At 43.7% G+C, this 28,000-nt stretch overlaps 1 protein-coding gene across 37 annotated transcripts in view; it reads right to left on the reverse strand.

Annotated features, from left to right (window-relative positions):
* The window catches only part of dlg2 (discs, large homolog 2 (Drosophila)), a 103,724-nt gene that overhangs the window by 20,660 nt on the left and 55,064 nt on the right, over positions 1–28,000 (reverse strand). For 25 of the 37 annotated variants that reach the window (XM_047606472.1, XM_047606482.1, XM_047606481.1 and 22 more), the window contains 9 exons: positions 10,057–10,110; positions 9,356–9,406; positions 9,155–9,279; positions 7,589–7,758; positions 7,328–7,464; positions 6,697–6,841; positions 6,158–6,323; positions 3,226–3,285; positions 422–565 (listed from right to left, as the gene is read on the reverse strand). In XM_047606472.1, the coding sequence (XP_047462428.1) occupies positions 422–565; positions 3,226–3,285; positions 6,158–6,323; positions 6,697–6,841; positions 7,328–7,464; positions 7,589–7,758; positions 9,155–9,279; positions 9,356–9,406; positions 10,057–10,110 (1,052 nt within the window). Of the gene's footprint in view, positions 1–421; positions 566–3,225; positions 3,286–6,157; positions 6,324–6,696; positions 6,842–7,327; positions 7,465–7,588; positions 7,759–9,154; positions 9,280–9,355; positions 9,407–10,056; positions 10,111–13,687; positions 14,224–17,419; positions 18,049–21,405; positions 21,505–28,000 lie in introns of those variants that run through there. The other 12 variants (XM_047606510.1, XM_047606502.1, XM_047606509.1 and 9 more) reach the window with 7 other exon arrangements.

Consider the following 28,000-nt stretch of genomic DNA (forward strand, 5'->3'; position numbering starts at 1 on the left):
TATCCCATCAGACCTGCTCACCGTCCATCACCGGAGAGATTCACAGCGAAGGGGTCAGGTACACAAATGTCCATGGGTAACCTTCAGTTACAATAGTTGTGTAATAGTTGTATAGTAGCATATTTAGATATGATTTTTTATTTTTTTTTCTTGCTTCTGCTTTATAGCAGTATAGTAGTTTTTCTTGTGGAGGATAAAGCCACGAGTTTCCTGCTAAAACAGGGTTCAAAGAGAGAAAATGAATGGGTGAAAGAAAAAAACAAAACTAGAATGACGATTCCAGGGAGCAAGCAACAGATGAATAAAAATGAATAAATAGCTGGATAAAGTACAACAGGGTAACACGGCACAGCGTTCATGCGGTGAGAAGGGACACAGTGATGGAGCGCAGGGCGGTGGCGATGATAGCGGTGGAAAGTACCTGGCGACGTCCGACTCAGGGAACAGGCTTAAGTGATAGTTAGGGAGGGGGGCTGAGTGAAGGAGGCTTTTGTCGCACTCCACAGGGGAATAGTGTCGGGGGGAAGGCGCTTTGTTCACAGTGCTGTAAACTGGCTCTGCAGGCCTACAGTGAGGTGAGAGACAAGAGCAGAGAAGTTAGGGGGTGGGGATGAAGAGACAGGGACAAACACAGGTGATCCTGAGGGACACAGATGGAAGACAGAAGGAGAAACACGGCATCGAGAGACACGGTGGAAAGAGGAGGAGGAGGTACTGGCGTGTGGTAGAGGTTTATATGTTTGTAGTTGTAGCTAGAGAAAACTCAAAGTCATGTGGGCATGCTTGACATCTCCCGTAGGAGGGATAAAGTGGTTGATATTATAATTTAAAGAATCTATTTTACTGGTATCATGGCTTCACTGAATTATCTATTGTTTCAATACATGTCTAAAACGTATTTTGCGCTTCAATTTTTTTTTATTTGTTCTATCAAACATACAGCCGATCCATCAGGGGGTCCAATGTGGCCCAGAGGATGAATCTGCAAAGTGCAAAAATGACAAAGAAGACCACCTATTGCTAAGAGATCCACTGCGGGCTGTGCTGTTTTATTAAGAGATATGAACATAATTTAACACTGACACCAAGAACTAAACAGTAGGTGGCAGCAATGTGCCAAAATTGCACATTTTTTTCTGTTCATATAATATTTTATAAAGGGATAGAGCATCAAATGTAAACATTTCCAGAATATATTTAGCAAAAAATAAATGGAAAAACCTGGAGTTGTCTTTATGGAACATGTCACTGTGTCCCGATGTTACTTTTCTGAGATCAAATTGGGTTGAAACTGATCTAAGTTTGCCAAACATGCTAATATAAGTGAGTTGCCTTGCTTTTTTTTTTATAGCAGTCACTTTGAGGATTGGTTTGTATTTTATCCATTCTCTCGTAAAATATGCTTAAACCTATTGAACCCCCATAATAACATATCAGCCAGGAAACTTCTACGCTGGAGTTCTTATTGTCGTTTTATCCATTTGCAGTCTAGTCTCTCCCCAGCAGGGGCTCCAGTTGCTCCACTCACTCCACAGCCACTAGGTCGAACCACTGCTATGGATCCAAACAAAGAGCTGAAACAACTCCACTTTCATCTCCTTTAACATTGTTTCAGCCTGGATGACAGAGACTCATCACACACATGGTGCCATCTGTATTTAACTTAGGCTTTCTGTGTTTTCTGCTTCCTCGTTATTCTTTACATGTACCTCAAACTGCAAAGGCTGCTTGCATTGCAGACTAAACCCGGTTTCCAACACCAACAATGAATAAAACTGTTCTAAAATTAGCGCAGAGCTTGCTATGGAGGAGGATATTAATTACAGTTCATTGGCTAAGAAAGCAGCAGGAGGTAGCAATCCACTGGAGACAGGCAGAGGCTGCAGCTTCAACTTGTGGTGCTTTTCCGAAACAGAAACTGAATCATTCTGTGCCTTCCAGTGCACAAAGGTTTTCATTCCTCACATGGACAGAGGTATTATTAAATTTCAGTGCACACAAAGCCGCCTGGCGTACCCAACACCTCCACAACCTGGGTAGGATCTGAGCCCGATAACTTTCGCTACTACTATAACTCACACAAGGACGTGTGTGGCTTCAAATGTCTACAGTTACCATCAACACTGACTGAATATTCACATGACGGAGGTGGACGTTTCCTTTACGTAGCTAGAAGGAAGCTGACCCAGAGCTGACCAAAAACCCTAAAAGGACTCCATGACATCATGAAGAGGCAACGTGGTAGCATCGTGTTATGAAAGTGCTTTGGACACAATTAAGAGAAAATGGATTCAGTCAAATGCAGAAGGTCCAGGGTGGACACGACCAAAGACTGGGACAAAGGTTCAGTTTGCTCATAGCTACCAAAGCGTCCAGCCAAGACAATGCTAGATTGCTATCAGGACAAGTCTCTGACAGAGGATAAATGGGATTAACTAACTGCCCAAATCCGGGTTAAGTACCACAGTTCTGTCTTTCCAGATAAGTGGCTTTCAGTTCCTGCAAAAGGCTTCTAGTTCTGTGAGATTCTTGAATGAATCACTATTTTGAGGCCTGTCCAGAAAAAGTTTTCATCTGCACCTTCTGTATTTTGAGGCGGGTTTAGACACGTTCTCCTGAAGCATTTCTGTTTTTTATCTGATACAGAAGGTGTGATGTTTGCTCTGATAATTTGCTGGTGTTTAATTGAATCCATTCTTCTCTCTGCCAGTAAAATCTCCCCCGTGCAACTCGCTGAAACGCAGTCACAAAGCAGGATCGACGCAGCCTTAAGGTCGGACAGTTATTTGTTTCAAGCTAATTGGGGTTATCTTTGTCCGGGCGTCAACCAGACCGCCATCGCTCCGATGAAGCTATAGGTATACCTGCTACGTTTGCATTTCTTGCATCTATGCAGCATCAGTTGCGAACGGCCTCAGTATTGAACATTTGGTGTACAGAAGATGAAATATGCATATGAACAGTGATATTATGTTGTTTCAACTACACAAACGACTAATACCATTTTAGAAACAGACATGAAAAATGAATAAATCCGAGTCCAGTACACCCATGCGTGGCAGAAAAAGTTGAGTGATGGGCGCACTAAGATCAGTTTTCCACTAAACACTATTGTAAATAACAAGGAAGTTCTACACAGACCGCGTTCTCTGGTGTGACCTCGGGCATGCGGTGACGAGCATGCAAGCACATGCGACAGGCGGCCGAGCACGGGGAACATCTCACCTCAACTGGAAGAGCTGGGAATCAAACCTGTGACCCTCCCCATCATCTAGCGAGGGATTTCTAACAGGATGAGGGGGAAAAAGCAGCAAATTGATGAACCGACAACAGACACGCTGTATTAATGATATTCAGATTTCCTCCAGGTAAAACAAGAAGACGAATAAAGACGATTACACATTTAAAGAAACACAGTGAAGGTCAAATAATGTTATCACAAAAAAAAATCCACACGTGTGTTAGCTCACACAGAGCACTGTCTGCCTGCAAGGAGAGGCAGAGCTAATCTAGTGGAAACCACAGCAAATTCATATAAGTAGCTTGTTACTAACCCTGGCCCTTACACTCGGTGCATGTGTGTGTGTGTCTGTTGATGTGGATGGTAAAGTCTGTTAACTGGAGCATGCAGTACTGTACATGATTGTGGAAAGCAGAAATCTATGTGTAACGTTTGAGTCACTGATCTGTGTGCGTATATATATATATATATATATATATATGTGCCGTCATGAGGTTTAAGGCTGCTAGTCACACTATTGCAGACGAGATAAGAGGAGATCAGTGTATCTTTCCTTCACATTTTTTTGTCATACGTGCACAGTATAGTTACATGTACGCTTTGACCACTTCATACAGCCTTGAAACACAACGCCTCATCCTTTCCTCTCCTCTCTTCCTCTCGGAGCTCACAGCTGCTGTGCGTTTGCTTTCAGTTCAAACATGAAAACGTCTTCGGCCTCTCCCTCGTCATCCAAGAAATAAACGCTCTTCGCTGGTCTAAAATGAGGAGCTAAACAACATTGTGTGGCGTTTACGGCCTCCTGCTCCTGTAATTTTTAGGCACAGTATTTGCCTAATCATATTTAACAACTGCTGATGAGCATGGCATCATTATCATAAGTACACACAGGCAGGTTGGCCTGCAGACGAGAGTCGTGACGAGAGACTGAGGCGAGCGAACGCTGCAGAGCTGATATGAAACGTGCAAATTATGTTTCATATTTAGAGCAAGTGGTCGAAAAGACTTTGACTCCTAAATTACGTATTCGTCCTGGGTCTCAGTAATGACCCACCGGTGCGACTCAGAAGCCAGGTCTGTCTGGGAAGTCGGCTTCCGTTCGTCTTGCTGAATCATTCTTCCTGCAGTGAGCTGATCTGAGCCGAGCTGAGGCAGCCAGGCCTCCAGCTCAGACTGAAATGCAGCGAGGACTCGTCGGTGGCGTTCGGAGTGCGCACGGGGACCCATTAAAGGTGGAGCAAAGTGCATTCTTGACAAACCCAGATCAAATTCAGCAACTATCTCCTCACGGTTTAAGAGCCGTCCGTTCAGCGCGGGCTGAGGGAAAGATCCAACGTACTGGTCGGCTGGTGTGCTGACTCTGGGGAACTGTCCTGTCCTGTCCTGTCTGCGTGTTAGCTTTGTAGCAGCTAGTTTAGTGGCAGCTTGCTAACCTTGTACATAACTCACATTAGTTGCATTATTTGAGATGTGTCCACGTTGAGCTGTCATTCTAATGGCATGCAGCTGTGTTTTCGGTTCAGTGCAGAAAGTGAGCATCCTCTCAGCTTCGTAGTTACCAAAGTGTTTTAACTCTATGTGCAGAAGACGGTGAACGGCAGCGGCACGAGCGACTGTCGAAATCCGACATTTTAAATCAACGCGATAATCTCAAAGGCCATTAGGGATGCACCTTGTCCAAGAGCAAATAGTTAAACCTCTTAACTCAGAGGACTAATCCGCCTCTCAACAACAACACTGGAGTACTTCACTTATGCTCGGAAATGCGCTTTTCCTATCACTTTGCCGCACTGTTCCACCACGGGGCTTTTGTTTTGTAAAAGGAATAAGGCAACATTTTTTTTTTTTTAGCCAATGATTATCTAATCGAGCAAGAGCATTACGATGTGATTCTTTGTTCACCATCCATTATTTCCCCCCTAAAATCTGCTTGAGTGACTGAAAAAAGCTCTTGGTTTGACTTTATTTTGGCCCATTCAGCGCTGAGCACTTTTTGTCAGCGTGCTCAGGGATTAGGGGGGTTCAGGCGGCTGAAGTGGTGAGCTGCTAATATTTGGCTGTGAATCACTCCAGTCATGTTAAACATTCAAAAAAAAAAGAAAAAACAGATAAGAAGCAAAGAGAGCAAGCATCATATTTTTCATATATCTGTTGCTAATACTGCAACACTTCACTTGGACCTCAGTTTTCCCAGTTAGAGCGTCACACTGTGATGCACAGTCTTGCCCTCGCTCTTATTTAGTAGTTTTTATATATCTGCTGATTTTTTAAGTTCAATGCATGCGTTGTACCATGATATTTTGTAAAATTGAAATAAAAAGAGTACAATACAGAACAGCACAAGAAGGAACACAGACCTTAAGGATTGAGTATTCACAAAGACAACAGCGACTCCCACCTCAAACCTTTTTACATCCCATTTTTTACTCAGTGCAGCTTTAATTATAAAGCAGGTACATGATGCTTGAATGTTTTGCGCTCCGTGCATGCATTACAAATTGATTTAAGAGCACAAAGAAAACACAAAAAGAAATATTCAGCCACGACCACAACGAAGCACGATAGAGATACGGGACCACGGCAGACAGGGGGGTTTTCAGATGACTCTTTCTGCAGACCCTCTATGTATCGTATACATATTTATGTCATTAAATGTGATCAGAAGTCTGCGGCTCCTGATTAGACACATTTGGAAAGGAAAGGTCATCCAAAACACACACGGTAAGTAGGTGTTTTTAAATTGCATCGTAACTCCCCATTGAGCTTCCTTTTGAATTAGCACACGAACACAAATGAGTCGGGAAAAGGTAGAGGGGGAGGAGGAGGAGGAGGGGGAGGGGGCGAGTCAAGGCGTAGACAGGAGGACGAAGCTTCTACCTGTAGCTCTAGTAGTCGGATGAGAAGGGAGGCAATTACCGTAAGAGAGAAAAAACTTCCAACCTGTTCATATCCTCTTCCCCAAGTAAGTGCTTAGGGAGGGGGGAATAACTCCTGGGGGAGATAGGCGGCAGGCAAGACTTGTACTCCAGAGTGCCACTATTGATGGGGGAAGAGATATGATTTTCCATGACAGGAGAGAAAGCTGCAGAGGAAATGAAGAAAAAACAAAGAGTCACACATCTCCATGAAAGTAAACCTATAATATTTGGTGTTACTATTCAATTTCAGAGCTCTATTTAAAATATATGCAAATAAAAAAAGACCTACTGTAAAAGTTCTATTCAAACTATTTACATAGGTGCATGCTATTTCCAGTATGTGTACGTATGTCATACCACCTTTATTTTAAAATTTCTACTTTGTTTTCTTTCTTTTTTTTTAATAAAATGACAAAAAACAGAATATGGCTTCAGTGGCCACATACAACATACCCAACACTACACTTCTTCTACATTTACACTTTCCTGATGAGTAGTAAACTGAACAATTTGTTCATACAAAATTTGCAGACTTACAGTGTGTGATATCAGGAGGCCCATAGGGATCTGATAGGTAGACACTGGTGGGCTTCCCCACCTTCAAGTACACCACGTCCAGTGTATTCTTCAAAATGGCCACAGCCTCTTCATGGGAAACTTCCTCCAGGCTGTAGCTGTTCACCTGCGCACACACACACACACACAGAGATAAAGCACTTCTTTGTTCAACCGCGACTTCTCTCCTGGATCAATGCAGCTATCCCGTGTCGTGTTTTCTCAGGTCTCCGAGCGTCCACCGTGCTTGCTGCCTCCGGGACACTGGATCATGACAGATGGTCTTCGGGTGAGGACATGACAGTAGGAAGGTAATTAAATTAAGCCACGGTAAAGCAAGGGGGGGATGCCCTCCTCAAGGGAGAGTTTGCTGCAGTGCTACTGAACCAGCAGGTTTCTGCTTGAGACTTTATAAATGTTTGCGTCTTAAGCTCATTTAAGCACCTCATTATCATTTTAGACTGAAGATGCAGGAAGAATGTGGCCCCTCTGTAGCTGGAAGGACCATGAGTGTCTGTTTATCACGATGAAGACGCTATACACGTTATTAAATGAGCAGAAACCTGATCCGTGTGATGGAGCTATAGGTCGTTAATGAAAGAATCTGACAAACCATTAATAATCTGTCTCCAACTTGTAGTCTTCCGTCCTTCTGTGCCGCCCCGCCATCGATAATTTTGGTGACGTATATGCTGTTGTCTCCAGGGATGTGCTGGTTTCCAACTCCTCCCGCAATACTGAAGCCAAGTCCTGCGTGTGTGTTTATATATGAAGTTAGTTTTATGGCATATGATGTACAGTAAACAGATCCTGCCATATGCAAAACATGCTGCATTTATACCACGACATTTATTCCACGTGTGTCTCGACCCACCTTTTGGTCCTTTGATGAGTTTGATCTCTAATATGGTCTCCAGCATCGGCCTGCGGCGCCGCACGTACAGACGGACGATAGAACCTGCAACCTTCAGGGCCTCCACCGCCTTACTGTGGGACACCTCAGACACGTCCGCATCATTCACCCGCAGGATGCAGTCATTCACCCTGAAAGAGGAACAGTGACGACAGTGACTCACAACATAACTCAGTTCTTCAGAAACGTCCGGGACTGCGGGGACAGATTCACAACCGCTAACTTGAATTAAGCTTTCGCGTTGAAGGGTGTCGGAGATCACAGATGAGACGGTTTGATTCTTTTTACAGCTCATTTTCATCTGCGTATGTTAGACACCACAGGTGTCAAACTCTGACCCGCGAGACCAAATACTCGTTAACGCCCTCTCCTCTGTTGACGGTAGTCACAGCGTCCTCATGCTACTACTGGCACCGTGCTACCCCTCCCAAAAGTGGAGAAAAGAAAGGCAGAAAACAGGAGCTTTCTGGACAGGTGGGAGGCAGAATATCTGTTTACATATAATATAAAGGGTTGAGGCAAAATACTTATTATATAATACAATTATTATACTTAATAATTGATGAGCACATTAGCAACAAAAAAAATGAAGTATTGAAAAATGCAATGAAATATGACAACGTGTTCAAGTCCCTCACTGAGTATGAGGATGGGGCGTATAAAACAACAATACTTAGGTTCTGAGCATTAATAGTGATTTTAATTTTTTTTTTTTGTCTAAGAAATACCGCCCATAAAGGTAAAACAAGACATGCTTACGACATGCAAACCCAAAACATAAGCAAAAAAATGCTTTATATGCCTATACTTTTTGCATAAACAAATGCACCAAAAAAAAATTTAAAAAAATCTGATGCACGATTATGTGCATTTACAAAATTTTGGCCCCAGTACGAATTTGAGTTTGACACCCCTGTTATACACTGCGAGTACACATATGTTGTGTTTATGTGGCAAAGAGGGTTAGATGAGGACTGGATCAGAGTCAGTGAGCTGCTCAGTTCGAATTCCCCTAAGGCGTTGACCATAAACTTCTGTGGCACTCAAGGACACCCCTCTCCTAGGGGTGCTCCAACAGCCCAGCTGGGACCCAGCACACACACACAAACACACACACACACACACACACACACACACACACACACACACACACACACACACAGTGGACCAACAGTGGAAAGTAGAGTGAGAAAATCAGTCAATCTGTGTTCAGGGCCGACATTTTGCATGTTTCTTCATCTTCCTGATGCTGCTATCGTTCCTAACTTATGACTAACACCTTCTTCTGCTCTTTGTCAACTACTAGCTAGCTTGATCATTCTTTCCTTATGACCCATGCTTTCATATGCCACTACTGCAAGTCCCTAATGATACATGTGTCCTGCACCTCTTACATAGAGTGTATCATCTAATAGCTGAGAGCAGATCAGTCCTGATTGCACTAGTGCTATTAAGGACTAAGTCATTCAGTCTTCCTGTGTCCACTGTGTGTGGCAGCTTCTGTTTACATGTTATGTGTTGACTTACCTGAGGCGCCCATCCTCTGCTGCAGCTCCTCCAGGGATGATCTTGGTGATGAAGATGCCGGGGTCGTCGCCAATGTGCGGATTATCCGTCCCTCCGGCGATGCTAAAGCCCAACCCTGAGTTACCCTGGGGGGAACGAAATGAAATCTGTCCTCAAAGATGTTCTCGGGTTAAACGCAGCTGTGGGCTCCGAGATACGTACCCTTTCCAGAGTGATTTCCTCAAACTCATATTCAATTTCAGTGCCATTGACCTGAGGACGACAAAAACGTAATTAACATTAGCCGTTCCTTCAACATGGAGTAATCAGTGCAACCCTGCATCTCACTGAGCTGGTTAATTAACTGTGAGAGCTTTTGGCGTGATGTATTTATAGAGGAATAACACAAAGCGTATCCGGCGCCACATATCGCATTCCCAGTTAAGCAGCATGAGTTATTATAAGCAGAGATAACAGGGAAGTGACTAAAGCGGAGATTGCGTGATGTCACTGTGTCATCGGATGCTCAGTTTACGCAGAACGCAAAGTAAAAAAATAAAAAGCCTTTTGCAAACAACTGTAAAATTGCGATTACAAACACAGTTACATCTGTAAATGTTGACACGAACCGTGATGATTTTATCACGACTAACCCACTGCTGGCTAAGACTTAACGTACCGTGGCTTCATTGATTTGGTTTAATGTAAAATAATCTGAAAAGTGCACAAGCGGTTAACGTTGTGTCTTTTATTCATGATATTAGCACCAAGTCTGTTTGTTTTAAAAGTGAAATTTATTACTTAGTAGTAGAGATTCAGCTCAAGTGTGCTCCATTCAGTTTGATGTTCTGATATTCTACTGAAAAAGACTAATAGGCATTTTATTTTTAAAAAACAAAAAAACAAAAAACAGATAAACTCACATAGGGAACTGAGTCCAACGTGTCTGTGTTGACGATTATCGGAGCGGGGCTGGCCTGCATGAGAGATAAACAGAGGAAGAGGAGAAACATGTTGAGACGTAGGTATTACTATTAAAGACGGAGAGAGGGAGATAGCCATGGTGCCACTACTGTCCTACTTTCCATAAATGTATCCAGGGGACAAGCTCAGGGATCTCTGTATCATCAACTATTTAGTAGACCTCCATTTTCTGTACGGCATACCCAGCACTCTGACAGTTTGAGTTATTATACCTGAACGGCTTCATGAAAAGTTTGCATCGTGCAGATTTGAACTGAACTATTTTAACGCCGTCTCAAATTGTGCAGTATAACATTAAACCAATGGCACACACGGTGCATGCAAACAGCTTCCTCGTGACGACGCAGAAAAGGAGCAGATGGTTAACGGCAGGACTCCCAAGAGAGGAGCCCTGTGTCGTACTGAAAAGTGAACATCAGATAAACAGGCGTTCAGTTTTACAATGAATAAATGCACATGTATATCGAGTAGGTTCCTCACACAGTGGGCAAACTGTGAGAGCACCGTGTTGATATGATGCTGTAGAAGACTGTCTGGTCATCAGTTCAGAGACAGACACACGTTAACAAGAGACACAGGCCCGACCAATCGCATCTACATCACAGCTGTCACACAGAGGAGACTTCTGGTCACATGACGCTGCTGCTACATGAGCATAAAGAAAAAAACACAGCAATGCAACAAATACGGCAAATATTTGTTGATTTTATGAAATGTGTAGCCTTAAAACACCAGGATCTATTAGTTAAACCTTGAAGGATTTTAAACAGAAGCTTCCCAGGACTTTAAGATGATTATCTGTGAAACTATCTGACATCTACTCATCACTGGCCACAGTCCGCTTCAGGTCGAGCTCCGTTTCTCTGCCTCCAGTTGTTCTAGATGCCACCAACGATGGGCCACATGTTTCTGTTCCCCAGTTCTCCTGGTCCACAGGTGACCTTCCCTTTTTATATCTGTATTATTTATTTTTCTGTTTCCTTGTTTTTTTTTGTTTGTTTTTATTAAAAAAAAAAAGAAATCTGTGGTTAAAATTGCAGTACATGTTGTTTTGCATTACTGAGCGCAGAACATGAATAAATAAAGCATTTAAAACCCTGTTTATTTTGTTTTTCACTCAGTGTGTTGTCGCGCCGAAGAAAAAACAGATAAACCAACAAAGATAATGAGGGAGGTGTAAGTTGTACAGCAGCTAGCTCGTTCCAGAGCGACCTGCTCGCATCTTTTCGGTCAAACCCTTCGCCGCTCTTGTTGGGTTTCGCTCAATAATTCAATGGCGCCTCTTTGCGTGGTGGTTTATGAATACAGGGGCCGTGTATGAATAATTCACAGGTATGTCATGTAAAAATAGTCAACAACACAATGTGAGACGTGGACGCTTTAGAGGTACGGGTAGAGTGAGCGGAAGGAAGGAGGAGGAGGAGAGCAATTGAAATGGGCTGAGCAACGCTAGAGGAGAAAGGAAATATGAAATGTGACTTCAATCCATGGGGTGTCAAACATACAGCCTGGGGGCCAAAACTGGTCTCTCGGCGGTTGTAATTTGGTGGAATGAGTTTGCAAAGAGGGAAAATGACATAGGAGACGTTAACTGCATTTTTTTTTCAATAAAATGAAGTGCTATTCCGAATTTGTCCACTAGGGGTCACACTGTTTCAGTCAGAGTTACGGACACAACAACACTGAGAAGACACAAATGTAGGAGTTGTTGTTATTTATATGTTATTATGCTATTATGTTGCAGGTCTGGCTTGAGATCAGATTGGTCTGATATGTTGGTGACCCCTGAACTAAAAAAAGGCACCGCTTCTTTAAACAAACTTTCTGAACAGCAGAGATATATGAATCAAGAGAAGCACAGGAAATCAATAAAGGACAAACAATTTTACCCTTTTTCTGAGGAGGCAGGTTTGATGCTGCCGACGTGTGATGTGATAAACCTAACTTTTAGTTTGTCAGTGTTTCTACACGATGTCTCAAATGTCTGCTTTTAGCTCCGATGCTTTTTCCCTCTTGGTCGTCCTCTGGTTATAAGACGAGTTACTCCAGCCACCCTTGCAATCTCCCCGCCTCGCCTCTTCCCCGGTTACTGTACATGATGGATGGCCTCCAGCTGCCTCCCACCGGCCTTGCCTGAGGTAATTTCACTTACGCTGCGGATGCACAAACAGTCCACATCCAGCAATTATATCCACATCCTCTATTTACTTATTTAATACGAAAGCGATCGCATCAATGTTTCATTCCAAACGGATGACATCTGCTAATCTCCTATCAACTCTCCGATTTGTAAAAAGGCCAGTTCCGATGCGTTAGAGCTTTGTTAAAAAGCTGAAAAATAACATCTTTGTTACATCACTTATGCCCTTTTAACACACACAGGAGACCCTCAGAGAGCGACAACACTGACATAAATTCTCTCTTATACCATATGGTGATTTCTGCTCCCTGAGCCTTTATCTGACACAGAAGCCAGACCCAGTAACGCAGTTCAGTATGTACAAACATTCAGTTTCCCGTCTGGCTTCGACGATAACTGCCATGGAAAAGTGACTGTGTTTCTTGGCAGAACCACATTCTTGTCAGCGCTTCCATCTCCGTCTTCTCAACAGATGCTACAGCGGCCCTCCGGCATATCAGATGCAGCTTGATTCATAGCTCTGATTTCTGATTAGATAAACTCACGGTAGACTGGTCGACACAGTCACCCTTGAAATCAATTTCATCATTGCTACATTTTTTTTTTTTTCCCTCCCCTATATTTGCCAAACACTGCAAAGATTCGTAATAAACACAGACACCTAAAACACAGCGGGAGCGCCAAACGTTGGCAAAGGAGCCGGCACCACCTTTTGTCCTTGTGCTCTGATTTATAGACGCTTTTACGCTTGGCATGCAGCATGTAATGCAGCGCCAAGGCTGTTAACATTTTAATATTGCAGGCTTTATGACCGATGCACCTACGATATTAGCCCGGATATCTTTTATTGCCAACTTGCATTTGCTTTGTCTGTCTGAGTTGCTTCTTTTGGAAGTGGGACTATTTCCATACCCTTGAAAAGAGCGGCGTTTGTGAAGTACATATTACTTCAGTTGCAGATGAAATGAAACTATTTCGACTTGACAGGAAAAAGGTGCGAGTGCGTATAGAAACAGGATGGTAAAAGGGAGAAAAAAAGATTCAGGTTCATCACTGGGGTTATCAAAATGGACTTATAGCATCTTGTTTTTGAAACTTCAATTTTACACAAAAATATATCAAAGCCACGTCTGCTGAACACATCCCTGAAAAACAATCAAACGGCTTGTGGGTTAGCAGCTCTGTACGAGTGGATTAGACAGGTTTAAATGAAAGTTTTACAGAAACACTTCAAGCCTCTGCATGAGGAAAAGGAGACGCTCCTTTTTTAACGGAGTGACATTTGGTTAAGTGAGCTCAACGCGTATCACTCATTAAAACGCGCAGCGACAGAGCACATCGTCGTTTCCCTCAATTTGACAGGTGACTCCGCGTCTGTCCTCCGGGCGGCGTGCGGGTCCCATCGCGTTCTAATAAAGACACAGATTTACCTGACAGGTCTGGACGCAGCCGCGCTCTGGAGGCCAGAGGTCACAGCTTCCCCCTTTGGCTCTGGCTGCCATCAAGCCGCCGGGGCCCCTGCAGGACGCGCCGCAAGGAGCCACGAGCCCACCTTCCCTGCGAGGAAGGGTGGCACCGCCGAGGAAAGATCCGTGAGCGTACGGCTGACACTGGTGGTGCTGATGGTGATGGTGACGGTGCTGGTGGTGGTAGTGGTGGTGGTGGGAGCTGGGATGCTGATGGCAGCTGCAGGAGCGTGGGACCTCCCGACGGTCGCCGCCTCCACCCAGATCGGCGAAGCAGCTCTGCTGTTTCCTCAGGTAAGCGGTCGCCATCAGAACTCTAACGTACGCTCACTTCACACACTTTGTTTTCTGCTTCTTCTTCTTCTTCTTCTTTTAAGTCCTCTTCTGTGGGTTTACTTGAACGCAGCACACTACTCTGTCTGATATACGAGTCCCCTGCCTCGGTAAAACAGAAGGGTGAATAAACCAGCTGGCTGGCTGCTGTGTGGGCTACACATTACAGCATGTTTGTGTGTGTGTGTGAGAGAACTGGAGTGAGAGGACAATAAGACAGAGAGGGAGAGAGAGAGGGAGTGAGAGAGAGAGAGAGATGGGAGGGAATAAGAGGGAAAAGAAACATGTAGGGGATGGAGCAAGTTACTGTATGAGACAGACTGGGTTAGAGGGAGGGATAGAAAAAGAGGGCTGAGGGAGAGAGTAAATAAGTGAAAGAGCAACAGAATGCGGGAGATGAATGAGAGCAGGATGGAGAGAGGCAGGAAAGAGCAGTTGTCTGTGCATCGGCTACATCCCTCCGTCAATAAACGACTCAACTGGCAGCGACGCTCGCCAGCATCTGCACCTCCGGACAAAAACAAGTGATGATGATCGGGATTCGGAGACAACAGAGAGTTTGGACTACAAATCCCTTGACTACGACTACAATGGGTGTGGCTGCATCTTAGGGATGGATCCAGATCGAGGAGCTTATAATTCGCGACAATTCAAATATTAAACCGTTTCAGGAAAGAATCGACAATTCCAGCTGGTACCTGTGTCAGAGACATTTATCAATACAAAGTGCACGGACTTCGGATTTGTGGACTTTACAGGTTTGACTCTGAAGTACAGTAAACTCAATGTGCAAATGGAACCGCAGCTTACACCAGTCTGCCAAAACATTAAAACCACTAACAGGAGAAGAGTCTTGTGACAATATAATGCTCTGCTGACATTCATGTGGATGTTACTTAGACATGTACCACCCACCCAGACCAGACCAGACACCCCCAACCCCACAGCAATGACACTCCTTGATATCAGCAGCCATCACACACAGTCACACACACCAAAATACTTTAGGAACAACTCAAAAACCTTGAAAAACTGCACAAGGTGTTGACCTGGTCTCCAAATTCACTGTGGGATGATCCACAGAGGCCCCTCCCCTCAACCCACAGGAGCCCCTTTACAAGGTCCATGTCCATTCACCGATGAGTACCAACTGTTTTGGAGGAACAAGGGAGACCTGATTGATGAATACTTTGAGCCTGATGAGATAATAATATGTACTGTGTTTGATGCAATGCATCTGCATTACCACATGGGGGCGCCTGGTGCTCATCTTTAAGCTATACACTTCCCCATCAACAGGCATTAAATTAGGATCCTTGAGTAAAACCTGCAGGCCTCTTCACAAACACACCAGGAGTCAATAGTGTTACTGCCTAACGACTAGTGTGCATCTGCAGTTTTAGCAAAGATTCAAACAAATCAACATGAAAAACATTCTGAACAAACCATTTCACCGAAATCCAATCCGACTTAAAGACGGAGTGACTGCATTGAGAGGCATCCCAGTGGCTTGGTCAAGCAGTTGGTCTGAGGAACAACACTGGTACAAAAAGGCAGAAAATTGCCCATTGTCGTTTTCTGGTACTTGCATTATATGTGAGTCAACATCCGTCATAGTGTAAATACCAGCTGCACCCACACCACATAATCATGATTCAGAGCCAAAGGGAGAGTAAATACAGCTTAGCTACAGTACAATGCCAAGCCAAACGTATCACGGCGTCAACCAATTAACACCAGACATTGGTTATGCAACGCAGGGAAATCTACCGAATTATCTTATGCACACACAGCATTTATTAAAAAACGCACACAGAGACACATAAAAGAAAGGTGATTCATGCCAGGAGGAGATGCTGGAACCGTCTCAGAGATTTTGGAATAGAGGATCCCAAATGCACCATTAATGTGACAGCTCAAACTGTCAAATTAAAGGTGTGTGTGGGGGGGGGAGAGTCTGAGACAAACTTTAAACTCCGGCGGTGGTGGCGTGCTCCATTTTAGATGACAGTAGGAAACCGATAACTTTGCAATTGCTCTCTCGTGGTTTTTAACTCGTTATCTTTCACATTACGAGGAGGAGAGCTCCTGCAGAAGTATTACAAAGTCATTAATGGTCAGCACCAGGCAAAAAGTTAGGCCTTCCCATTCTTCTTCTTAGGTAAGTCACATTATGAGGAATCCACAGGATCTGTGCAGCAATCAGCCCAAATTGCACTTTTATTTCTTAAGAAATTTCATTTTTTTAAAGGATAGTTTATTAAATGAAAACATTCTCCTAATTTACTTGTTCTTCTTTGCACTAAAACAAATGGAAATAAGATGGATTTGTCCTTACCTATGAGTTTTTATGCTATTACCTCACTGGTCCGGCCAACTTGAGATAAAATTGAGCTGTATGTGGGCCCCTTAACTAAAATGTGTTTGGCACCCCTGCTATTAAGTCTCTATTTGACCTGCTCCTGTTATAGACACGAAGAGGAGACATGCAAGGTTTTGTTCAGAATGAGCCCTGCCAGCGGATTAAAGCATCTACTGAGCGGCTCAGCCACCCATTGATAACTGAAGCATAGATTTACCCTATTTATTTACAGAAATATATTCCTAATATATTCAAATACTATGTCTAACCACAGAAACTAGTGTGCGTGGATATTTAAATCGCATAAAAGAGAAATGATGCGGGAAGCACACTTCTGGAGAGCCAACAAATAACGCAGAGTGCGCCACTTGACCTTAATGGTGAAGAAAATTCATGCACCAACACTCATTGCCAGATTGGTGAAGTACTTCCTCACACATGCAGCTCTGTGGTAGGTTTTATAAGCGTTAAGTATTAATACATGTTCGTCTCATTTTACAAACTCATACAGCATTTCATTGAGCTGTAGAAAGACGTCAGGCCAGTAAGAAGGTAGGAACCATCGAGATACATTTTAACTTCTTCTCTAATGCAACCTTTGAATGCATGTTTTGCTTTTGAATGACTTCATATTAAATTATTGTCATTTTTCCAGACGTTTACACGGGACAATGAAGCTCCTGATGGAAAAAAAAAGTCACTGGGACCTCAAGAAAATTAGATATTAAGAAAGAGGCGACTCACAAGACTGGATGACTCCAGTGTTGAGATGAAAATAGCCGTGCCCTATAATCCTACTGTGTAGAGGACGCACTGCTGCCTTTTTATGTGACCTTACGGTGTACTTGTTTGTTTGCAAATTCTCCTTAAATTAATGCTAATTCGCCGAAGAAAAGTCTGGGTACCCTTACGGTCATATTACTTAACTAAAGCTTGAAAGGAAAACTCTAAATCTAACCTCTTAAGACAAATGCATGTCAATCAGTCTCCAAGCTCCTAACCTGTGACTCATCCCCAGTGCCAGCGTGTCTCTTCGTCAGCTTCTCGGTCAGGGTTTGTTTCCACTTGCCGACAGTAACTAGCGATGGCCACCTCACTGGGCTCAAGTTGAGATTGAGTCCCATACTCAGGCTGCCAAGGTCTCCGGCCCAGTTCTTCAGGACCTCCATGGACAGCCTCTTCTTGAGCGTCTCCTGGCCCTCGCATTGCGGAAGGTACAGGAGGTTTGGGACACTTCCTCCGTGAAGAGAATAGCCCATGGATGACTTGCTAATTATGCTGTCCCACCGCCGCTTCCCCATGAAGCTCATGGTCAAATATATCCTGAGTGAGAGAGGTCACCGGGCAGGTCAGAAAATCTTTCTCAAGCAGCCAAACATTATGTGTCTGCAACAAGCTTTCAATGAAGAAGAAAAAAGTCCCACTTCTGCGGGAGTAGAGTAATCCATGGATCGGCCACAAGCTAGGTTCTTGAAAAACTTCTCATCCACGAGCCGAAGTTCGGGTGACTTAAAGGCATCGCAACAGAAACATCTGCCCTTCTTTACGAGTTGTGTTTTCGGCGCAACACGGCACATTCTTTACATGGGAGGACTTCAGAACAATGGATGTAGTGGAACTGTGGAGCACAGATGGGTGATTTTGCTCCGGGGGCCTGAAAGCCAGGGGAAAGACTTAGCGACACATACTCAATATATCTGATTGGGTGAGAGCTGCAGCAGCTGGGACCATAGACAAGGATCCAATCGGATTAGGCAGGGGAGAGTGCTGGGTGTGAGGGCCCACCGATATAAATCACATGTAGCCATAATTAATGCCTGAGGGAAGTCCACTCTGTCAGGAAGCCAAAACTAGATTAGAGACAAATCGATGGGGAGCGTCAGAGACAAGGAGGCGGGGCGAGACCGGCCCACGCCAGTAACGAACTAACAAAACAGCACAATGATGAAAAAAAAAAAAAAACTAATACAAACAACAGCACAGTGGCTGCAGCGGAAGGTGAGTAAACTACAATGCTGAATGCTAATTGAAAATCATAGAGAAGAGACTCAGCCAGCGATGAGAGAGATGAGCAGCTTCGTCTTTGTGTTTCCTTCCATTCTTCCTTCTCTTCCCTCGCGGTATCTGTCCCTTTCATTTACTCGTTTATCATCGAGCAGCCCACAACCACCTCCCTCCCACACGCTGGCCTCTTGTCTCCCCCTCCGATTCCCCCCTCCCCCCTGACTGCCGTCCAGTGCATTAGGCTGAACGGAAGAGAACAGAACAGAACGTATAACCCGCTGGAACAAGTCGGGCCTCAGGACCAGACTGCCTCGGAGCAGCGTCTCTATCTGCTTCGGTGCCGGACCACACCGGGATTACACTTTTCCTGGTTAGACGCTGATAACGGCAGGCGCAGGACAAGCAAGGTGGAAGGAAAGCGGGGAAAGTTGCAAGTTGACAGACTTTAAAAAAAAAAAAAAAAAAAAAATCAAACAGAAAACCCCGTCACGCTGCCATGATTCTGCGTCACCTGCTCCTCGAGATGCTTGCCAGAGGCGCTCTTCAAAAACCCATTCGACTAACATGCTACTGGAATACACCATCCATTATTGAAAGGAGCTGCTTCCCCCGTGGCGACCGGCTGCTCGGCCGCTGGGACATCACGGACAGAACGGCCAAGGGGAAGGAAAACAAACGGAGGAAGAGATGGAGGCGCAAGAGGGAAGGAGAACTGAGGGGAAAACATAAGAGACAATAAGAGATTGATGCCTAATTGCCTAACAACTGATGCTTTTAACGCCTAAAATGTGCAGAATCAGATATATCCATTACTTTCCCCTCAATTATCTCATTATTTCAGCAGCAGACAGTCGCCCAGTAATAGACTTCCTGTGAGGTTCCTGTAATATCAGCTCATGGACACGCAGCTACTGTCTTTACTCTCCTCTATTAGAACTTAGCAAACATGTAGCGCACTGCGTTGGAGTGCTCATGATGATCGTGACTGGTGATTTATGCGGCTCTCAATTATGGTGTCGGGACTTTGCACTGAAAAAAATATTCTTTAAGCAATTAACTTGTTAAATATTGCAAGGGTTGCATCTCTCCTACGGCAGTAGTCTGCAAACCCGCTCTGTTTATGTACAGCTTTGTTGGGTTTATTTTACGTGGGCTCAGTTTGTAATTATCTCTGACAGCAGACATTCATTCAACAGCTGAGGGGGTTGATGCATCACTGGCTAAGTCCTTTTGGAAAAAAAAAAAAAAAAAGCAGGGTTTGCTGTGAACAGCTGTATGGACAGATTAATCGGGGGTGTTTGGAGAGTTATTGTTTGGAGTGGAGAGCCAGGTAGCCCTCATTGGCTATCATTTACCCTGTGACAAAATGAGAGAAAGGAGGCAAAGAGGGTTGTTACGAATGGTACAACTACTATGGAAAGTGTTAAATGATCATTTTAGATGCTGGCGATACGTTAATAAATACCAATCATGGGCCAGACATGGGTCTTCTGAGGGTGTCCTGTGGTGTCTGGCAACTTAATGATGTTAGTGGGGCTCAGCACCTTGTGCTGTTTTTCTAGGTTGCTGCCATCATGGAGTGTCATTGCCATGGGGTGGGGGTGCCTGGTCTGGTATAAATGGGTGGTACATGTCCAAATAACATCCACGCGAATGCCAGGTCTACAAGTTTCCCAGTAGGACACTGAATTGTCACAAGATGGTCAATGTTATTTACTTCTGCTGTCGGTGGTTTTAATGTTGTGGCTGATCTGTGTAGTAAATAACAAATCTGTCAAACATCCGGGTGTCCTAACAGCTTATTACAGGAAGTCACTGGACTATTTATTCTTCACTTCAGTCTCCTAAATAAAATTTTAAACAGGATACAAAAATAATCGGTATAATACTATAAAAAAGAAAAGCTCTCCTGTCTGTCACCACATTTTAAAATATAACCTGGTATATGAAGTCCAATTTTAGTTACAGCCACACAGAAATGCTCTCTCTTTCTGACACTGTGTGGTCTAACATACAGTACCCAGAGATACTGCAAATAATAAAACATGCAGTATCTGCATATGCTACACAGTTACTGTATTTACAACCTAATCTTTAAAGCTGGAATTATTTCATATACAACGAAGATCAATATTAGGTTTTGAGCATATTACTTAGAGCCTGGTTACTATGGATTCAAAGGCTCAGTCTCAGCGCTAAGATAAAGGCAGAATAATGAGGCTGTAAAACGTTTTCAGTGATTTAGTAGGAATAATGTCTGGTTTGATCTATCCAATGTTCACTCTTCTTTTTTTCCCCTTGGTTCCTATCACTTTGCCTCTTTACAACTTTTTCTTTTCGTGGATACGCTTTGCACAGTTGTTTTCTTTTTTTTTTCCTCTCTCTTCACCGTCCACTTGGGATAAGATACCGATAGCTACAGGGGGATTAGCTTCCTTTGTGCTGTAAATCAGGGCAGACAGAAAGGCATGGAGAAAGTCGACTTTCAGGGAAGGAATATAAACGCTGATGGTGTCATTATTCCACAGCCGTTAAACTGCACCGTCAACATTTACTTTACGATAACGAGTTAAAGTAATAATCTTGTCTGTTTTTTCACTTGAGTCGGCGTGGAAGACTCCAGACGCCCGTGAGGCGAATGAGGTCCCTCCGTCAAATGTCAGCGAAGAAAGGCTGAGCTCAGGGACGGGATGAATGACACAGGTGAATCAGCTGTAACGAGTCGAGATAGAGTGAGCATCCGAGTTCCCCCTGCGCGTAAGGTCAGAATACAAGACTGGCTTTTCCAAATAGCAGGGTACGTGTCCCCGGTTGCTCCTTCTCCCTCTCAGATGAGCCACAAAGGACGAAATTAACACCGTCATGTATTTTTCACCCGGAGCGAGAATGGCGCTATTAATCAACAGGTACGCTGAAGTAGCACTCGTGGCTGCAGAACTACCCGAACCCCTTCCTTTAAGGCAACCTCTCAGGGGGAACCTACCTTATTTTTCAGCAATTTAGCTTTCCGTCTATTCTGCACGAGCCGTCTCCCGAGCTTCTTGGCATACCAAATAGATGCGAACATAGCGTCAGGTGAAATTATCACGCTCCCCGGTCTGCGGCGACAGCCCCGAACGGCAAGTGGCTCTGGCTCTGCTCTCTGTACGGACGATTTGATCCCTATCAGCCGAGGGTAGCGCACAGGCAAGAGCAACAGGGAGGGAGGGAGAGGGGGAGGGAGGGGGAGGGAGAGGGAGGAAAGGCAGAAGGAGGCTGAGGGAGGGAGAGCGTCAGGTCTCCACCGACCACACGACCAAAGAGAAAGAGAAAGAGACAGACGCTGGGAGACGGGGGTTAAGAGAGAGAGAGCGGCATCGCTTCAAATTTAAAGAACCTAGGGAATCAGAGCTCATCACCCTGAACGTTTGTTGTTTTTACAGTATGTAATATATACTATATATGTCTTTTTTTTAAGTTATATCTCTTAGTAAACACTTCCATGATATCAGCTGTGTGTAGACCTTTGTAATCAACTGGCAGACTAGTTCCAAGTCAGTGGCGGAACAGAAAAAGAAAAGGAAACACGCCCGTTCTTTCTACTTTGGAGCGTTTGTGTTGACAGCGTATTCCGGTTTATCCCACCATAATAACACGGTTGCCCTTCTATTAACAGAGGGGAGGGTTGCGAGAGGCTGCGGGAACGATGACACCACAGAACAGAACAATGATAAAGTGCCGGGTAGGGAGGATGACGTAGTCGGGTCTTTCTCCGTCTCTGCCTGGCTCATCCTTTCCCGGTTCGTCTCACGACAGAGCTTTAGGTTTTCTACCGCGTCAAATCGCTCGGGCCGCCGAGATTTTACGGCGCCCCGCGTTTCATGTGTCGCTTCTCGCCGCGAATCCCACGGCGCGGTTCCACTTTTTCATCTGGATGTTACGAATGTGTTTGCATTTTGTGTCAGAGACTGTTTGATGAGGCTCAGCATTTCATCTAGGCAGAGACGGAGAGTTTGTCTGCTCCGCGGTGTCGTGCCATCCGCGGCAACAAATGGTGGTAAACAAAAAGGAATCCGTATTTCTTGCCTCGCAAATGATCCGTTGATGAACCATAATTTAGAGCTCTCGGCGTACAGCGTGTCGGAGGCTTAAAAAGAACTTCAACAAAGACACGATGCTGAAGATTAAAATGTAAAACGGGGCTGATGTCTTCGGAAACCTGCTGTGAAAAGGCTGCTTTTGCGTTTGACCTTTACGTGGTAGAGCTGAACTATTTAGGCAGCGTTGGTGATTAAATTTTCCCTGCAACATAAATTATTTATGAAGACTTTTAGACTTCAATTTTGGGCAAAATTTTGTATTTCTGTGGTTCTTGTTCATGTTCCAATGTAGTAAATTGTCTTAGAAGTGGGGAATGGCCATGTTGTAGTCCATGAGTCACTAACACTCTGTTTGGATTTCACTCTGGGCATATTTGAACTGATACAGGAGACAACTGGATACAGGCAGACCTATTTATTTGTTATGGCTTTAAACTAATTCAACCCAGTGGCGCTCAGATGACGCATACGACTGGCAAGTTGCTGGTAGATTGGCCCAACATGTCTTTGATGGAGTATAACCAGTCTGCAGGGCAGGGGCTCCGGACCAACTTTGCACTAAATGGAAAAGTAAATGAATAAATTGCAGGTGGGGAAGTTGGTCTGTTGCTCAGTTCCTTGAAATTGTGGTTTAGGATTTTTGACTCTAGCTCATTTTTACAATTTTTTCCCCGCATGTCATGAACGTACGGCAAGATGCAAATTTCTGCCAATTCATCATCAATAGTTTTCAGTTAAAACTGAACCTCTGTGCTTTGACTTCATTACTTACATACTTACTTACTTTTAACTTTACGATTTTGTTTACAACCGAACAGAAGCAAACCCTAATCAGATCTCACAAGCCATCCTTAATCAATTTGTATGACTTGTCGAGGTTGTATTTTCAACACCATTTGAATCATACAGACCACTACAGACCACAGGATCCTTTAGTCACAATTAGAGACGGATTTCCTGATTTTGTCTTTTTTTAAATGGCTCCCACACGATGCTTGGACAGCCAGGCTCCATCCCGTGATTCCCAAACCTACAACAGTATTCTGCAAATGCTAGTCGCCTTTCCTTTTCCATGGCTTTCCATTTCCCTTTGTTCCAAAGCGGACCTCGGAGTTTGAGTGTAGCCACCACTTTCTATTCATATTCACCGATGGTTTTTCCATCACGAAAGAAAGAAAAACTTTCTTTTAAAAGAAAATGATTTGATTGCAGAAAATTGACCTTTTACAGCAACCTCCTAGGATCCCAGAGTGTGGCTGCAGGATGGAGCTGTGAAAGGTTCACAGTAGAGAGATAGTAAAATGGCACCATGAGGTTATTTGCAGTGTGTCATTATCTTCAGTTTCAGTCTGATGGGACCTTCTTGAGAACAAACCATCAGCAGTCGAGGTCACTTAAACTTTAAGTGACGCTATGACTGCTATCGGTTTCCTCTCTCTCGGAAATAGTCTTTAGGTACCAGCAGCAAGAGATGAGTGTTAAGGTCCAAACCAATGACTGTGTTTACTGTGGACGAACCCATCGTGACGTCACCCATTGGATTCTGAACCTCGAAAATGAAGCTTGAAGTGAGTGGAGCCTGCGGTTGCCATATCGGATGAGCTTTACTCCGCTCACACTCAGATACTACAAATATGGACAATGGGGTTTGTTTTGGGCCTGGACGTTGAGACCCGCCCACCCAACTCTTCGCTACCTGTTAGCTCAAACTACCGCCTGTCACTCAAAACGGGAACACCTTTAATTATGCAGAATTTTAAACCTTAATAAAAAAAATAATAAACCAATGAGTTAGAAAGAAATCACCCCGTACAGTAGTTATGAATAGGGAAATAAACTATTGAGACCAGGCTGGAAACAGGTTTAATAACGCTGTAAAGTTGGGCAGTTGGGCTTTTTAACATGGGGGTCTATGGGAATTTGCCTCAAGTGGCCACTAGATGAACTGCAGTTTTTCACACTTCCGCATGGGCTTCATTGAGTGAGTCGGTTTGTCGACTTCATGGCTGAGCCCTGAGCACCATATCGACATTAACAATGTGGACACCTCCTAGAAGAAAGATGAGAAGCCCAGTGGGACATTGCAGCAAACTACCAGCGGTTCACCAAGTTCATGGAAATACTTGAATAAAGATGAAGCCTAATCTAGGCTTCAGAGAAATCCTTAAATTTGTTTTTAAACTATCCCATTTTAAAACTTACTGGAGTGGAGTACCATTAGTGCTATTGATGGTGCCAAGTTGCAGCACCATCTACAGTATGTAGCACATGAGCTGTCTGTTGAGGTAAAGACTGCATTCAGAAAGAAAGAATATAGATTTCATTGTTGCAAAGCATTACTTTCTACTATTTTTCTTAGCGACTATTTGCCGATGTGATGCAAAGATCTGAAGTTGCGCAAACTCTAGTGCAGATTTACTCAACAAAAAATGCAGTATCATTTAAGCAATTGCTAGTTAACTGTATTTTTTAAGTTAATCGTGTTATCTGGACCTGATCAGCTTTAGTTTCCAAGAGTTAGTTCATTCTGACATCAGGCCAGAAACATTTTCACAGGTGTGTCAGTGAAGCTTCTTGAGGCCTTTGATAGCGTTTCATGGTGAGAGTCCACTTTCAATCTTTGTTCCTTCCAGTGAAAAGGCAGCGAGACACCACGTCAGGGGAGACTCTCGACACCTGTCCAAATCTGACCGGCTGAGACAGAGAGCACTTTGATATCAGGCTCTACAGAAGACGAGCAGACATTTTGAAGAATCTCTTTGATGCCTGGAAGCCTTAACAGTTCCTTTGATCCAATAAGAACGACCGGTTTATCAAGAGCATAATGAATATTCATGCCTTTGTCATGATGAACACAGTTATCTGTTTAACCTTCATAGAATGATTAAGTTTGAGTAAAGCGTCTTCACTCAGATCTGGGCCTCTGTGTTCGTCAGTAAAAACAGATTTAATGAGCAACTGTGTTCCATTGTCTAAAACGAAAGCACCTTGTGTCTTAATGTGCCAGCGCTACAAATTAAGTTTAAAAGCTGAAAAGGGTTTTTGGCTTGGGGAAAAAAAAGTTACATAATGTCACAGTACAAGGCTTTATAGTGTGAGTTGGTAAATGTGACACGCTGTATATAAAACCTGTCATCTTCGTAACCCTTGAGCTGAAAATCAATGCAAAAGCATGAAATAGCCTCATAATGGAGGTGATGTTCAGCAAACTTCAAGGACGCCAAGACACCTAATCTGTTTTACCTCAGCTCAGCAAATAAGATTCATCACTTAAAGCCTTCCTTTGAAATGATTTACACCACAGAAACTAATAACTAATTAATAAAAAAACACTGACCGCTGATATATGCTACATTTAGATGTATGCATGTCCTCCTACAGCTCTCTTCCTCTTCCTCTCTTTTGTTAAGGACACTACACGTATATAAATAAAAGTGAACTGATCTGAAAGCACTACAAAGATAAAACTAAATCACAATATATTAACTTAACATTCACTTCAATTCTTTCTTCCAACTTCCAACTTCGACCTTATAGCAAATTTTCAGTTATGAGGTTCTGAATACCACAAAGAAAGGAGCCTCTGACTTGGAGAAACTTGTTCTTTCTTCTTGTGAAAATGGTTAACGCGACTCTATTTGAAGGCAGCAATAGCCCCGTCTCCTCTGTTGTGCTTTGTGCAGTTCGTCTGCGTTCCCAAGCTGTGCTCCCTTACCTGAATCTTTTACCATCTGCCTGCTTTCTTGTTTCCTCAGATATCGGCCACGCGTTTTCCCCTGGATGTCTCCTTTTCCTTTCACTTGTTTGATTACCCTTGAAGCCGTTATTGGACTACCTGCTAATGCACCACGGTGCTTTTTTTTGTCCATCACCTCCCGTGATATTTTCCATTCAAGTTCTCTTTTGTTTCCTCCTCCTGCCGTGTTCCCCTCCTGCGCCCTGTGTTTGAGCCCTCACCTTCATCCTGAAGTGTGTATTTGTTACGTTTGCTTAACAAACGCAGTTTTCTTCACCACTCTCGTGCTACTAGTGGCACCACTGTCAACCCACAAGTTGTGACAAGTAGCAATGAGGACGTTCCCTCGCGGCGAGAAAGATGGGATGAAAGTTTTCGCAAACAAGGCGTGCTGTTGATCTAACTTCTGCTACTCCTCACTGAACATAAACCAGAGACCGCTGCCTTCATTAAACTGCTGTTCACTGCGAACACGCGCCTGTCTGCTTGATTGACAAGCTGATATTATCAGTGAAAGAGGTGAACAATAAACAATGCAGCAGTTGGAATCAATAATGTCTTTTCTGAGTCACACTCTCCTGTCTGCGGCGCATGATTTGGTCAGTGAGGGAGGAGCTACACTTCCTCTGGTTATAGACAAACAAATAATTCTTGCCTCCCTGCTGCCTTTCGCTGGCTGTGTAAAGGCAATTTTTCATTCGACAGACTCCAGGCTAAAAGAAATCAAATGGGATAAACTCGCATGTTGTTGTCCTGAGCCTCTTTGTGATTTGTGGATCGAGTTAGATCCTCCTCAACACTGTGAGGGAACCACACGGAAATTACACCTAGAAGTAAAGAGTACGTGTGAGTATGATGAAATCTACATCACTAAATGTAAAGTGTGACTTTTAATGAGTATTACGCATCAGAAAATATCAGAGCACATACTCGTTGCTGCTGCAACAACACAGTTCTAGTATAAGACTCAGGCGAACAAGCTGCTCTTTTATGTGTGAGGGGACTAATCCTGTTACACTGCAAATTTTATTTTGCCATTAAGATAATGCAAAGCTTTCCCTGTATAGATCTAATAAAATCAGTAAACCTCATGGTATCACAGCGGCTTGTATAAATTGAGGTTATAGGCCAATTGATGCAATTTGCATATCCTGCATGGAAAATATATATATATCAGGCAAAACATTATAACCACCTTCCTAATATTAAAACCAGTTGTGACTCATCAGAGAATGGACACGGTCCTTCTGAGGGTGTCCTGTGGTGTGTGACTGATCAGTTTGTGCTGTTTTTTTTAATGTTTTTTTAGTTGTTCCTAAAGCATTTTTGGGTGTGTTCCTGTGTCAGTCTGTATCCTGCTAAAGCAGCATTGCTGTGGGGTGGGGGTGTCTGGTCTAATCTAGGTGGGTGCTACAAGTAACATCCACACGAATGCCAGGTCTTAATGTTTCCCAGCAGAACGCTGTATTGCCAGAAGGTGGTCAGTGTTTTTTACTTCTCCTGAGTGGTTTTAATGTTGTGGCTGATCTGTGTATATTGCGAACATTTGTTGTTAACAAATAAAGTCCTTTTGATTGGAAAACATTTCTCTACACACTATTAAAAATGACTCCTGTATTGTATCAAGCACAATGATTATTAAACTGGATAAAGTCACCTGAACAACCTGGGAGGCTGAGTGTGGTGATACATGATTATTAACAGTGACAGATTATCGTCTTATCACGGAAACACCACAACAAGCACGTGAGACTTGCTGGCAA

The sequence above is a fragment of the Mugil cephalus genome, chromosome 15, assembly GCF_022458985.1.
Source record: "Mugil cephalus isolate CIBA_MC_2020 chromosome 15, CIBA_Mcephalus_1.1, whole genome shotgun sequence".
Taxonomy (NCBI): domain Eukaryota; kingdom Metazoa; phylum Chordata; class Actinopteri; order Mugiliformes; family Mugilidae; genus Mugil; species Mugil cephalus.